Raw genomic sequence first — 13,435 nt, 5'->3', positions numbered from 1 at the left:
ACATCAAGCTGTCTCACTACAGAAACAGGAGACAGACTAGTGTCCTGTCCAGGGGGTGTCCTGGTACATCAAGCTGTCTCACTACAGAAACAGGAGACAGACTAGTGTCCTGTCCAGGGGGTGTCCTGGTACATCAAGCTGTCTCACTACAGAAACAGGAGATAGACTAGTGTCCTGTCCAGGGGGTGTACTCTACATCAAGCTGTCTCACTACAGAAACAGGAGACAGACTAGTGTCCTGTCCAGGGGGTGTCCTGGTACATCAAGCTGTCTCACTACAGAAACAGGAGATAGACTAGTATCCTGTCCAGGGGGTGTACTCTACATCAAGCTGTCTCACTACAGAAACAGGAGACAGACTAGTGTCCTGTCCAGGGGGTGTCCTGGTACATCAAGCTGTCTCACTACAGAAACAGGAGACAGAGTAGCGTCCTGCCCCAGAACTTAAGGATTTGGGGTACTGGCCAGCCAGGCAAGTAGACTGCCACAATCTGTGCCAAAGTAACGTTTCATTGGCTTGCTGGGCTTCTTTGGTACATTGTCTACTATCCCAGTCTGAACAGTAGTAGCCTCGATCTAGCGTACTAGCTTCATTTCCATCCTTGAAGCTGCCTCAACACGACAGAAATAAGAGATTGGCGTGCAGAGTACAGCAGCCTTTCTGACTGCGACAAGAATACTGACCTGTAGAGCAGCAGAGGTGTTGTTTGGGTCACCCTCTTCCAGATCTCCTTGCTCTTTTCTCTTCCTGAACTTCCTGAAGTAGTCCTGAATCAGGAAGGTCGCGTAGAACTTACCAACCGTCACATCCTCTTCTGTGGAGGGGAGGCGAGAGGACAGGAGGAGGAGAGAGAGGAAAAAAGAAGAGCGAAGAGAAGAGAGAGAGGACCGAAGAGAGAGGAGAAGAGAGAAAGAGAGAGGACAGAAGAGCGAGAGAGAGAGAGAGAGAGAGAGGACCGAAGAGAGAGGAGAAGAGAGAAAGAGAGAGAGGACCGAAGAGAGAAAGAGAGAGGACAGAAGAGAGAGGAGAAGAGAGAAAGAGAGAGGACAGAAGAGCGAGAGAAAGAGAGGACCGAAGAGAGAGGAGAAGAGAGAGGACAGAAGAGAGAGGAGAAGAGAGAAAGAGTGAGGACAGAAGAGTGAAAAAGAGAGAGGACCGAATAGAGAAAGAGAGAGGACAGAAGAGCGAGAGAGAAAGAGAGAGGACAGAAGAGCGAGAGAGAGAGAGGACCGAAGAGAGAGGAGAAGAGAGAAAGAGAGAGGACAGAAGAGAGAGGAGAAGAGAGAGGACAGAAGAGAGAGAAAGAGAGAGGACAGAAGAGAGAGAGAGAGAGAGACAGAAGAGCGAGAGAGAGAGAGGACCGAAGAGAGAGGAGAAGAGAGAAAGAGAGAGGATAGAAGAGCGAGAGAGAGGACCGAAGAGAGAGGAGAGGAGAGAAAGAGAGAGGACAGAAGAGCGAGAGAGAGAGAGGACCGAAGAGAGAAAGAGAGAGACAGAAGAGCGAGAGAGAGAGAGAGAGAGAGAGGACCAAAGAGAGAAAGAGAGAGGACAGAAGAGCGAGAGAGAGAGAGGACCGAAGAGAGAGGAGAAGAGAGAAAGAGAGAGGACAGAAGAGCGAGAGAGAGGACCAAAGAGAGAAAGAGAGAGGACAGAAGAGCGAGAGAGAGGACCGAAGAGAGAGGAGAAGAGAGAAAGAGAGAGGAAAGAAGAGCGAGAGAAAGAGAGAGGACCAAAGAGAGAAAGAGAGAGGATAGAAGAGCGAGAGAGAGAGAGGACCGAGAGAGAGAGAGAGAGAGAAAAGAGAGAGGATAGAAGAGCGAAGAGAGAGAGAGACCAAAGAGAGAAAGAGAGAGAGATAGAAGAGCGAGAGAGAGAGAGAGACCAAAGAGAGAAAGAGAGAGGACAGAAGAGCATGAGAGAGAGAGGACCAAGAGAGACCAAGAGAAAGAGAGAGAAGAGAGAGAGAGAGAAGAGAGAGGACCAAAGAGAGAAAGAGAGAGGACAGAAGAGCGAGAGAGAGAGAGGACCAAAGAGAGAAAGAGAGAGGACAGAAGAGAGAGAGAGAGAGAGACCAAAGAAAGAGAGGACAGAAGAGCGAGAGAGAGAGAGAAAGAAGAGAGAGAGAGGACCAAGAGAGAGAGAGAGAGAGAGGAGAGAAAGAGAGAGGACAGAAGAGAGAGAGAGAGAGAGAGGACCAAAGAGAGAAAGAGAGAGAGACAGAAGAGCGAGAGAGAAAGAGAGAAAGAGAGAGGACAGAAGAGCGAGAGAGAGAGAGAGACCAAAGAGAGAAAGAGAGAGGACAGAAGAGCGAGAGAGAGAGAGAGAGGACCAAAGAGCGAGAGAGAGAGAGAGAGAAGAGAGAAAGAGAGAGGACAGAAGAGCGAGAGAGAGAGAGAGGACCGAAGAGCGAGAGAGAGAGACAGAAGAGCGAGAGAGAGAGAGAGGACCGAAGAGAGAGGAGAAGAGAGAAAGAGAGAGAAGAGCGAAAGAGAGAGAGAGGACCAAAGAGAGAAAGAGAGAGGACAGAAGAGCGAGAGAGAGAGAGGGACCAAAGAGAGAAAGAGAGAGACAGAAGAGAGAGAAAGAGAGAGGACCGAAGAGAGGAGAAGAGAGAAAGAGAGAAGAGCGAAGAGAGAGAGAGGACCGAAGAGAGAGAGGAGAGAAAGAGAGAGGACAGAAGAGAGAGAGAGAGACCAAAGAGAGAAAGAGAGAGAGAGAGAGAGAGAAGAGAGAGAGAGAGAGAGAGAGAGAGAGAGAGAGACCAAAGAGAGAAGGAGAGAGAGAGAGAGAGGACAGAAGAGCGAGAGAGAGAGAGGACCAAGAGAGAGAAGAGAGAGGACAGAAGAGCAGAGAGAGAGAGAGAGAGGACGAGAGAGAAGAGAGAGAGAGACCGAAGAGAGAAAGAGAGAGGACAGAAGAGCGAGAGAGAGAGAGAGACCGAAGAGAGAGAGAGAGAGGACAGAAGAGCGAAGAGAGAGGACCGGAAGAGAGAGAGAAAGAGAGAGAGAAGAGAGAGAGGACAGAAGAGAGAAGAGAGGACAGAAGAGAGAGAGAGAGAGAGGACAGAAGAGCGAGAAGAGAGAGGACCGAAGAGAGAGGAGAAGAGAGAAAGAGAGAGAGAGAGACCAAAGAGAGAGAGAGAGAGAGAGGACAGAAGAGCAGAAGAGAGAGAGACCGAAGAGAGAGAGACAGAAGAGCGAGAGAGAGAGAGAAGAGAGGACCAAAGAGAGAGAAAGAGAGAGGACAGAAGAGCGAGAGAGAGACCGAAGAGAGGAGAAGAGCGAGAGAGAGGACCAAAGAGAGAAAGAGAGAGGAGAAGAGAGAAAGAGAGAGGAAAGAAGAGCGAGAAGAGAGAGAAGAGGAGGAAAGAGAGAGAGAGAGAGAGGACCAGAGAGAGAGAGAGGACAGAGAGAGAGAGAGGACCAAAGAGAGAAAGAGAGAGAGGATAGAAGAGCGAGAGAGAGAGAGAGAGACCAAAGAGAGAAAGAGAGAGGACAGAAGAGCATGAGAGAGAGAGAGAGAGGACCGAAGAGAGAGGAGAAGAGAGAAAGAGAGAGGAGGAGAGAGAGAGAGAGAGAGAAGAGAGAGAGAGAGAGGACCAAAGAAGAGAGAGGAAAGAGAGAGAGACAGAAGAGGACAGAAGAGAGAGAGAGAGGACCGAAGAGAGAGAGAGAGAGAGGACCAAAGAGAGAAAGAGAGAGGACAGAAGAGAGAGAGAGAGAGAGAGGACAAAGAGAGAGGAGAGAGAGGACAGAAGAGAGAGAGGAGAGAGGACCAAAGAGAGAAAGAGAGAGGACAGAAAGCGAGAGAGAGAGAAAGAGAAAAGAGAGGACAGAGGACAGAAGAGCGAGAGAGAGAAAGAGAGAGAGAGAGCGAGAGAGAGACCGAAGAGAGAAGAGAGAGAGAGAGAGAGAGAGACAGAAGAGAGAAGAGAGAGAGGACCAAAGAGAGAAAGAGAGAGGACAGAAGAGCGAGAGAGAGAGAGGACCAAAGAGAGAAAGAGAGAGGACAGAAGAGCGAGAGAGAGAGAGAGGACCAAAGAGAGAAAGAGAGAGGACAGAAGAGCGAGAGAGAGAGAGAGGACCGAAGAGCGAGAGAGAGAGAGAGGACCGAAGAGAGAAAGAGAGAGGACAGAAGAGCGAGAGAGAGAGAGAGGACCGAAGAGCGAGAGAGAGAGAGAGAGAGGACAGAAGAGCGAGAGAGAGAGAGGACCGAAGAGAGAGGAGAAGAGAGAAAGAGAGAGGATAGAAGAGCGAAAGAGAGAGAGAGGACCAAAGAGAGAAAGAGAGAGGATAGAAGAGCGAGAGAGAGAGAGAGGACCAAAGAGAGAAAGAGAGAGGACAGAAGAGCATGAGAGAGAGAGAGAGAGGACCGAAGAGAGAGGAGAAGAGAGAAAGAGAGAGGATAGAAGAGTGAGAGAGAGGACCGAAGAGAGAGGAGAGGAGAGAAAGAGAGAGGACAGAAGAGAGAGAGAGAGAGAGAGGACCAAAGAGAGAAAGAGAGAGGACAGAAGAGCGAGAGAGAGAGAGAGAGAGAGAGAGGACAGAAGAGCGAGAGAGAGAGAGAGGAGAGGAGAGAAAGAGAGAGGACAGAAGAGAGAGAGAGAGAGAGGACCAAAGAGAGAAAGAGAGAGGACAGAAGAGCGAGAGAGAGAGAGGACCGAAGAGAGAAAGAGAGAGGACAGAAGAGCGAGAGAGAGAGAGGACCGAAGAGCGAGAGAGAGAGAGAGAGAGGACCGAAGAGAGAGAGAGAGAGAGGACCGAAGAGAGAGGAGAAGAGAGAACACACTGTGTTTACTTCCAGAATTGACTGAATTGAAATGGAATGGACCCCAACCATGGAGAATGTACACTGTGAGGAAGATGCATATACATACTGTATGTACTATTTAAATACTTGAGGTACTTTTGATTTATACTGCACAAAAATATAAACGGAAAATGTAAAGTGTTGGTCCCATATTTAATGAGCTGAAATTAAAGCTTATTTCTCTTAATTTTTGTGCACATGTTTGTTTACATCCCAGTTGGTGAACATTTCTCATATCAATATTGATATTCGCATATCAAGAAGCTGATTAAACAGTGCGGTCATTACACAGGTGCACCTTGTGCTGGGGACAATAAAAGAGCCACTCTCAAATGTGGAGTTTTGTCACACAACACAATGCCACAGATGTCTCAAGGTTGGAAGAGGTTGGAAGAGGTAGGAAGAGGTTGGAAGAGGTTGGCAGAGGTTGGCAGAGGTTGGAAGAGGTTGGAAGAGGTTGGCAGAGGTTGGCTGAGGTTGGCTGAGGTTGGAAGAGGTTGGCTGAGGTTGGCTGAGGTTGGAAGAGGTTGGCTGAGGTTGGAAGAGGTTGGCTGAGGTTGGCTGAGGTTGGAAGAGGTTGGCTGAGGTTGGCTGAGGTTGGAAGAGGTTGGCTGAGGTTGGCTGAGGTTGGCTGAGGTTGGAAGAGGTTGGCTGAGGTTGGCTGAGGTTGGAAGAGGTTGGCTGAGGTTGGCTGAGGTTGGAAGAGGTTGGCTGAGGTTGGCTGAGGTTGGAAGAGGTTGGCTGAGGTTGGCTGAGGTTGGAAGAGGTTGGCTGAGGTTGGCTGAGGTTGGAAGAGGTTGGAGGTTGGAAGAGGTTGGCTGAGGTTGGCTGAGGTTGGCTGAGGTTGGCTGAGGTTGGAAGAGGTTGGCTGAGGTTGGCAGAGGTTGGAAGAGGTTGGCTGAGGTTGGCTGAGGTTGGCAGAGGTTAGAAGAGGTTAGAAGAGGTTGGAAGAGGTTGGCAGAGGTTGGAAGAGGTTGGCTGAGGTTGGCTGAGGTTGGCAGAGGTTAGAAGAGGTTAGAAGAGGTTGGAAGAGGTTGGCACTATTCCATTGATCCCATTGTACCGGTCAAACTAAATGATGCGCATATGAACCCTGAGTGATACACAGAATTTAATAAGAGTTCAATCAACAACTAAAAGACTGAAAGCAACCACCGTTGAACCACTCTGTTGTGATCCTGAACAAGTGGTCATCTGGGGTGGGGTACAATAACCCCGTCCACATCCAAAATGGCACACTATTCCCTAGGTAGTGCACTAGGCTTGTTCCCTATTATTTAGGTAGTGGATATTTGACCGGCTGATCCAAAAAAGAATGATGGGTTGGGATTAGGATTAGGGTTAGGGGTTGGGGTTAGGATTAGGGTTAGGGTTAGGGGTTAGGATTAGGGGTTGGGGTTAGGATTAGGGGTTGGGGTTAGGATTAGGGGTTAGGATTAGGGTTAGGGGTTAGGATTAGGGGTTGGGGTTAGGGTTAGGGTTAGGGGTTGGGGTTAGGATTAGGGTTAGGGGTTGGGGTTAGGGTTAGGGGTTGGGGTTGGGATTAGGATTAGGGGTTGGGGTTAGGATTAGGGTTAGGGGTTGGGGTTAGGGGTTGGGGTTAGGATTAGGGTTAGGGGTTGGGGTTAGGATTAGGGTTGGGGTTAGGAATAGGGTTAATGTTGGGGTTAGGATTAGGGTTAATGTTGGGGTTAGGAATAGGGTTAGGGTTGGGGTTAGGATTAGGGTTAATGTTGGGGTTAGGAATAGGGTTAATGTTGGGGTTAGGAATAGGGTTAGGGTTGGGGTTAGGATTAGGGTTAATGTTGGGGTTAGGATTAGGGTTAGGGTTGGGGTTAGGATTAGGGTTAATGTTGGGGTTAGGATTAGGGTTAATGTTGGGGTTAGGATTAGGGTTAATGTTGGGGTTAGGAATAGGGTTAATGTTGGGGTTAGTATTAGGGTTAGGGGTTGGGGTTAGGATTAGGGTTAATGTTGGGGTTAGGATTAGGGTTAATGTTGGGGTTAGGATTAGGGTTGGGGTTAGGGGTTGGGGTTAGGATTAGGGGTTGGGGTTAGGATTAGGGGTTGGGGTTAGGGTTAGGGGTTGGGGTTAAGATTAGGGTTGGGGTTAGGAATAGGGTTAATGTTGGGGTTAGGAATAGGGTTAGGGTTGGGGTTAGGATTAGGGTTAATGTTGGGGTTAGGATTAGGGTTAGGGTTGGGGTTAGGATTAGGGTTGGGGTTGGGGTTAGGATTAGGGTTAATGTTGGGGTTAGGATTAGGGTTAGGGTTGGGGTTAGGATTAGGGTTAATGTTGGGGTTAGGATTAGGGTTAATGTTGGGGTTAGGATTAGGGTTAATGTTGGGGTTAGGAATAGGGTTAATGTTGGGGTTAGGATTAGGGTTAGGGGTTGGGGTTAGGATTAGGGTTAATGTTGGGGTTAGGATTAGGGTTAATGTTGGGGTTAGGAATAGGGTTAATGTTGGGGTTAGGAATAGGGTTAGGGTTGGGGTTAGGATTAGGGTTAGGGGTTGGGGTTAGGATTAGGGTTAATGTTGGGGTTAGGGGTTGGGGTTAGGGGTTGGGGTTAGGATTAGGGGTTAGGATTAGGGTTAGGGGTTAGGATTAGGGGTTAGGGTTAGGGGTTGGGGTTAGGATTAGGGTTAGGGGTTGGGGTTAGGGGTTGGGATTAGGGGTTGGGGTTAGGATTAGGGTTAGGGGTTAGGGTTAGGGGTTGGGGTTAGGATTAGGGTTGGGGTTAGGAATAGGGTTAATGTTGGGGTTAGGAATAGGGTTAGGGTTGGGGTTAGGATTAGGGTTAATGTTGGGGTTAGGAATAGGGTTAATGTTGGGGTTAGGAATAGGGTTAGGGTTGGGGTTAGGATTAGGGTTAATGTTGGGGTTAGGATTAGGGTTAATGTTGGGGTTAGGATTAGGGTTAATGTTGGGGTTAGGATTAGGGTTAATGTTGGGGTTAGGATTAGGGTTAATGTTGGGGTTAGGAATAGGGTTAGGGTTGGGGTTAGGATTAGGGTTGGGGTTAGGGGTTGGGGTTAGGGTTAGGGGTTGGGGTTAGGATTAGGGTTAGGGGTTGGGGTTAGGATTAGGGGTTAGGATTAGGGTTGGGGTTAGGAATAGAGTTAATGTTGGGGTTAGGAATAGGGTTAGGGTTGGGGTTAGGATTAGGGTTAATGTTGGGGTTAGGATTAGGGTTGGGGTTAGGATTAGGGTTAATGTTGGGGTTAGGATTAGGGTTAATGTTAGGATTAGGGTTAATGTTGGGGTTAGGAATAGGGTTAATGTTGGGGTTAGGATTAGGGTTAGGGGTTGGGGTTAGGATTAGGGTTAATGTTGGGGTTAGGATTAGGGTTAATGTTGGGGTTAGGAATAGGGTTAATGTTGGGGTTAGGAATAGGGTTAGGGTTGGGGTTAGGATTAGGGTTAGGGTTGGGGTTAGGATTAGGGTTAATGTTGGGGTTAGGATTAGGGTTAATGTTGGGGTTAGGATTAGGGTTAATGGTTAGGGGTTGGGGTTAGGATTAGGGTTAGGGTTGGGGTTAGGATTAGGGTTAATGTTGGGGTTAGGATTAGGGTTAGGGTTGGGGTTAGGATTAGGGTTAGGTTGGTTAGGAATAGGGTTAATGTTGGGGTTAGGAATAGGGTTAGGGTTGGGGTTAGGATTAGGGTTAATGTTGGGGTTAGGATTAGGGTTAGGGTTGGGGTTAGGATTAGGGTTAATGTTGGGGTTAGGATTAGGGTTAATGTTGGGGTTAGGAATAGGGTTAATGTTGGGGTTAGGATTAGGGTTAATGTTGGGGTTAGGATTAGGGTTAGGGTTGGGGTTAGGATTAGGGTTAATGTTGGGGTTAGGATTAGGGTTCATGTTGGGGTTAGGAATTAGGTTGGGGTTAGGATTAGGGTTAATGTTGGGGTTAGGATTAGGGTTAATGTTGGGGTTAGGATTAGGGTTAATGTTGGGGTTAGGATTAGGGTTAATTAGTTAGGGTTGGGGTTAGGGTTAGGGTTAATGTTAGGGTTAGGATTAGGGGGTTAATGTTGGGGTTAGGGTTTAGGGTTAGGATTAGGGTTAGGTTAGGGTTAGGGTTAGGGTTAATGTTGGGGTTAGGATTAGGTTAATGTTGGGGTTAGGAATGTTAGGGTTAGGATTAGTTTAGGGGTTAGGATTAGGGTTAGGGTTGGGGTTAGGATTAGGGGTTAATGTTGGGGTTAGGATTAGGGTTAGGGTTAGGGTTAGGATTAGGGGTTAATTAAGGGGGTTAGGATTAGGGTTAATTAGTTAGGGGTTAGGATTAGGGTTAAGGTTGGGGTTAGGATTAGGGGTTAGGATTAGGGTTAGGGTTAGGGTTAGGAATAGGCCATTATGTTGGGGTTAGGGGTTAATGTTGGGGTTAGGATTAGGGTTAGGGGGTTAGGATTAGGGTTGGGGTTAGGATTAGGGTTAATGTTGGGGTTAGGAATTAGGGTTAATGTTAGGATTAGGGTTAGGGTTGGGTTAGGATTAGGGTTAATGTTGGGGTTAGGATTAGGGTTAATGTTGGGGTTAGGATTAGGGTTAATGTTGGGGTTAGGATTAGGGTTAATGTTAATGTTGGGGTTAGGATTAGGGTTAGGGTTGGGGTTAGGAATTAGGGTTAATTAGGATTAGGGTTAATGTTGGGGTTAGGATTAGGGTTAATGTTGGGGTTAGGATTAGGGTTAATGTTGGGGTTAGGATTAGGGTTAATGTTGTTAGGAATAGGGTTAATGTTGGGGTTAGGATTAGGGTTAGGGGGTTAGGATTAGGGTTAATGTTGGGGTTAGGATTAGGGTTAATGTTGGGGTTAGGATTAGGGTTAATGTTGGGGTTAGTTAGGGTTAATGTTGGGGTTAGGGGTTAGGGTTAGGAATAGGGTTAATGGGGGTTAGGAATAGGGTTAGGAATAGGGTTAGGGTTAATGATTAGGGTTAGGGAATAGGGTTAATGTTGGGGTTAGGATTAGGGTTAATGTTGGGGCTAGGATTAGGGTTAGTGTTAGAATTAGGGTTAGGGTTGGGGTTAGGATTAGGGTTGGGGTTAGGATGAGGGTTAATGTTGGGGTTAGGAATAGGGTTAATGTTGGGGTTAGGAATAGGGTTAGGGTTGGGGTTAGGATTAGGGTTAGGGGTTGGGGTTAGGATTAGGGTTAATGTTGGGGTTAGGATTAGGGTTAATGTTGGGGTTAGGATTAGGGTTGGGGTTAGGGGTTGGGGTTAGGATTAGGGTTAGGGGTTGGGGTTAGGATTAGGGGTTGGGATTAGGGTTAGGGGTTGGGGTTAGGATTAGGGTTGGGGTTAGGAATAGGGTTAATGTTGGGGTTAGGAATAGGGTTAGGGTTGGGGTTAGGATTAGGGTTAATGTTGGGGTTAGGATTAGGGTTAGGGTTGGGGTTAGGATTAGGGTTGGGGTTAGGAATAGGGTTAATGTTGGGGTTAGGAATAGGGTTAATGTTGGGGTTAGGATTAGGGTTAATGTTGGGGTTAGGATTAGGGTTAGGGTTGGGGTTAGGATTAGGGTTAATGTTGGGGTTAGGATTAGGGTTCATGTTGGGGTTAGGAATAGGGTTAATGTTGGGGTTAGGATTAGGGTTAGGGGTTGGGGTTAGGATTAGGGTTAATGTTGGGGTTAGGATTAGGGTTAATGTTGGGGTTAGGATTAGGGTTAATGTTGGGGTTAGGATTAGGGTTGGGGTTAGGAATAGGGTTAATGTTGGGGTTAGGAATAGGGTTAGGGTTGGGGTTAGGAATAGGGTTAATGTTGGGGTTAGGATTAGGGTTAATGTTGGGGTTAGGATTAGGGTTAGGGTTGGGGTTAGGATTAGGGTTAATGTTGGGGTTAGGATTAGGGTTAATGTTGGGGTTAGGAATAGGGTTAATGTTGGGGTTAGGATTAGGGTTAGGGGTTGGGGTTAGGATTAGGGTTAATGTTGGGGTTAGGATTAGGGTTAATGTTGGGGTTAGGATTAGGGTTAATGTTGGGGTTAGGATTAGGGTTGGGGTTAGGAATAGGGTTAATGTTGGGGTTAGGAATAGGGTTAGGGTTGGGGTTAGGAATAGGGTTAATGTTGGGGTTAGGAATAGGGTTAGGATTAGGGTTAATGTTGGGGTTAGGAATAGGGTTAGGGTTCGGGTTAGGAATAGGGTTAATGTTGGGGTTAGGATTAGGGTTAATGTTGGGGCTAGGATTAGGGTTAGTGTTAGAATTAGGGTTAGGGTTGGGGTTAGGATTAGGGTTGGGGTTAGGATGAGGGTTAATGTTGGGGTTAGGAATAGGGTTAATGTTGGGGTTAGGATTAGGGTTAGGAAATAGGGTTAATGTTGGGGTTAGGAATAGGGTTAATGTTGGGGTTAGGAATAGGGTTAGGGGTTGGGGTTAGGATCAGGGTTAATGTTGGGGTTAGGATTAGGGTTAGGGTTGGGGTTCGGATTAGGGTTAATGTTGGGGTTAGGATTAGGGTTAGGGTTAGGGGTTATTTGAAATCTGCCGGCTATATACACTCCATGTAAATGCACTAGGCTCTGGCCAAAAGGTAGTGCACTACTATAAAGGGAGTAGGGTGCCATTTGAGCGTGCTTGGCCCCCCATCTCACCCTCGTGTGGGGGGATGACCTCGTCCAGAACCTTGGGCTTCATCCTTTTCCAGATCTTCTTTATGATGGTCCTCAACTCCTCGTTCTCCTGGTCCGGGTTACCTGGGGAAATGACAAATGAGTTGACTCATTGGTTGAACAATTCCTTGACCGATTGAATTTAAATTGTTAAATTGAAAGAACGATCCACATCTTTATTTGGTTAAAAAAACGTGACATATGTCATCGATGCATAGAACAGACACAACAATACTACTAACACTGATACGGTGTCTGTGTCTGTGTGTCTGTGTGTGTTTGTGTGTGTGTCTGTGTGTCTGTGTGTCTGTGTCTGTGTGTGTGTCTGTGTCTGTGTGTCTGTGTCTGTGTGTGTGTGTGTGTGTGTGTCTGTGTCTGTGTGTGTGTGTGTGTGTCTGTGTCTGTGTGTGTTTGTGTCTGTGTCTGTGTGTGTGTGTGTGTGTGTGTGTGTGTGTGTGTCTGTGTCTGTGTGTGTGTGTGTGTCTGTGTCTGTGTGTGTGTGTGTGTGTCTGTGTCTGTGTGTGTTTGTGTCTGTGTCTGTGTGTGTGTGTGTTTGTGTGTGTGTGTCTGTGTGTGTGTGTGTGTGTGTGTGTGTGTGTGTGTGTGTGTGTGTCTGTGTGTGTGTGTCTGTGTGTGTGTGTGTGTGTGTGTGTGTGTGTGTGTGTGTGTCTCTGTGTGTGTGTGTGTCTGTGTGTGTGTGTGTGTCTTTGTGTGTGTGTGTGTGTGTCTGTGTGTGTGTGTCTTTGTCTGTGTGTGTGTGTGTCTGTGTGTGTGTCCGTGTCTGTGTGTGTCTGTGTGTGTGTGTGTGTGTGTGTCTTTGTCTGTGTGTGTGTGTGTGTGTCTGTGTCTGTGTGTGTTTGTGTCTGTGTCTGTGTGTGTGTGTGTTTGTGTGTGTGTGTGTCTGTGTGTGTGTGTGTGTGTGTCTGTGTGTGTCTGTGTGTGTCTGTGTCTGTGTGTGTGTGTCTGTGTGTGTGTGTGTGTGTGTGTGTGTGTGTGTGTGTGTGTGTGTGTCTGTGTGTGTGTGTGTGTCTGTGTGTGTGTGTGTCTTTGTGTGTGTGTGTGTGTGTGTCTGTGTGTGTGTGTCTTTGTCTGTGTGTGTGTGTGTGTGTCCGTGTCTGTGTGTGTGTCCGTGTCTGTGTGTGTCTGTGTGTGTGTGTGTGTGTGTGTGTGTGTGTGTGTGTGTGTGTGTGTGTGTGTGTGTGTGTGTGTGTGTGTGTGTGTGTGTGTGTGTGTGTGTGTGTGTGTGTGTGTGCAGACCCTCCGTTTTGATCTTCAGGGCAGTTCTGACCAGGGCGAACAGAGTGGCGTTGAAGGTCACGGTGCCGTCGCTGTTTAGTGGCATGTTCATGGCCACCAGACGCTGTCCGGGTGGAAGAAAAGAGATGAAAGTCATGGGATGGCGCCTGGCGAGGCCATTGGAAGGAGCTGTACACCTGTGGCACTTTGCAGTAGAGAAAGAAACACTCTCCAGGAGGACAAGGGGTACATGCAGCGACCTTAACCCAACACAAAGTTAACCACGCCAAGAGGTTCGGACCTCTTGGTGTAATGGTTCAGGTGTTGGCTTGACAGTCGCTGGACCCGAGTCGTGGTAGGGGCTACCCCCCCCCCCCCCCGAACACTCTACAATATGTTACTACTTTGTACATCTTTATAGACTGATGTTTCTACATCTTTATAGACTGTGACGTTTCTACATCTTTATAGACTGACGTTTCTACATCTTTATAGACTGTGATGTTTCTACATCTTTATAGACTGATGTTTCTACATCTTTATAGACTGTGACGTTTCTACATCTTTATAGACTGTGATGTTTCTACATCTTTATAGACTGATGTTTCTACATCTTTATAGACTGTGATGTTTCTACATCTTTATAGACTGTGATGTCACCAGAGAAATCACTGACATGAGACGATCCATCTATTTGTGAGCGGCTGTGTTAGCCCGTTGAGCTGAAGCCTAGGCGTTAACCCAGGGAGCTAACACAAGTC

The 13,435-nt window shown here is 47.5% G+C and overlaps 1 protein-coding gene across 2 annotated transcripts in view; it reads right to left on the bottom strand.

Moving 5' to 3' along the window:
• Nucleotides 1-13,435, bottom strand: part of cacna1fb (calcium channel, voltage-dependent, L type, alpha 1F subunit) — a 216,092-nt gene that overhangs the window by 10,709 nt on the left and 191,948 nt on the right. For both annotated transcript variants that reach the window (XM_046344773.1, XM_046344774.1), the window contains exons 39-41: nt 12,696-12,798; nt 11,421-11,522; nt 685-815 (exon numbers count right to left, since the gene is read on the bottom strand). In XM_046344773.1, coding sequence (XP_046200729.1) covers nt 685-815; nt 11,421-11,522; nt 12,696-12,798 — 336 coding nt within the window. The remainder of the gene's footprint in view (nt 1-684; nt 816-11,420; nt 11,523-12,695; nt 12,799-13,435) is intronic.

This window comes from Oncorhynchus gorbuscha, linkage group LG03 (genome assembly GCF_021184085.1).
Source record: "Oncorhynchus gorbuscha isolate QuinsamMale2020 ecotype Even-year linkage group LG03, OgorEven_v1.0, whole genome shotgun sequence".
NCBI lineage: Eukaryota > Metazoa > Chordata > Actinopteri > Salmoniformes > Salmonidae > Oncorhynchus > Oncorhynchus gorbuscha.
The sequence above is the reverse complement of the archived record's forward strand: the minus strand, read 5'-3'. Positions and strand labels throughout refer to the sequence as shown.